The following is a 662-nucleotide window of genomic DNA, read 5'->3' as shown; positions in this document are numbered from 1 at the left end:
CAATGTGTTGCTCTTGAGCTTTGCCCTGGACGAAAGCATGAACGGAGGACGGAACCGCGCCGAGTTTGCCCAAGCGGATTTCACCAAGTACGTTTGAAGGATGTGGGTCGGCTCCTGACAGATTGTAGGGCGGTCAACGACAACCTGCGGCCAAAATGGCAAATTGTTTTGTAATCGTCATGGCAATTTTACACTGGACCGAACGGTCAGTGCATGTCCATACCTGCGTGAATATACACATATCGTGTTTCAACCTTTTTGGACTCGGAAACAAACGGATGGTCAAGATGAAGTCCCTACCCGACCGACGTCCACTGATGGATGGAACCGTCCTGTGCAGTTTGATCAACCACGTTGAATAGAACGCAATATGCAAACGAGAGATCGATGGCGGTGCTGAATGACACCAGTAGATGTTCATGACTGTTCTGGTCCTGTGGCCTAGTTCCACGACCAGACAGGCGTAGAAGATGATGTTGCGGCATCTTCTAGCCATCACCATGGTCTCTCAATGATTTACCATTTTGTATGACCAAGTTCAATCAAGCCATCGACGGACGACCACGCTGGTTCGTGTGCGTGAGTTTAGTTCGTAGCATACAAGATGAATCCATATAACTCAGTTTTCCAATTCCACTGAAGTGCGCACAGCTTCCTCCAAG

General features: G+C 48.8%; 1 protein-coding gene across 2 annotated transcripts in view; it reads left to right on the top strand.

The window, feature by feature from the left end:
* The window catches only part of H310_04884 (hypothetical protein), a 3,573-nt gene extending 3,172 nt beyond the window's left edge, over positions 1-401 (top strand). For both annotated transcript variants that reach the window (XM_008869424.1, XM_008869425.1), the window contains one exon: positions 129-401. In XM_008869424.1, coding sequence (XP_008867646.1) covers positions 129-362 — 234 coding nt within the window. In that variant the 3' untranslated portion in view covers positions 363-401. The remainder of the gene's footprint in view (positions 1-128) is intronic.
* Positions 402-662: the final 261 nt, after the last annotated feature.

This window comes from Aphanomyces invadans (assembly GCF_000520115.1).
Source record: "Aphanomyces invadans strain NJM9701 unplaced genomic scaffold supercont1.8, whole genome shotgun sequence".
Classification (NCBI taxonomy): Eukaryota; Oomycota; class Saprolegniomycetes; order Saprolegniales; family Verrucalvaceae; genus Aphanomyces; species Aphanomyces invadans.
This window is presented reverse-complemented; position numbering and strand designations above follow the sequence as displayed.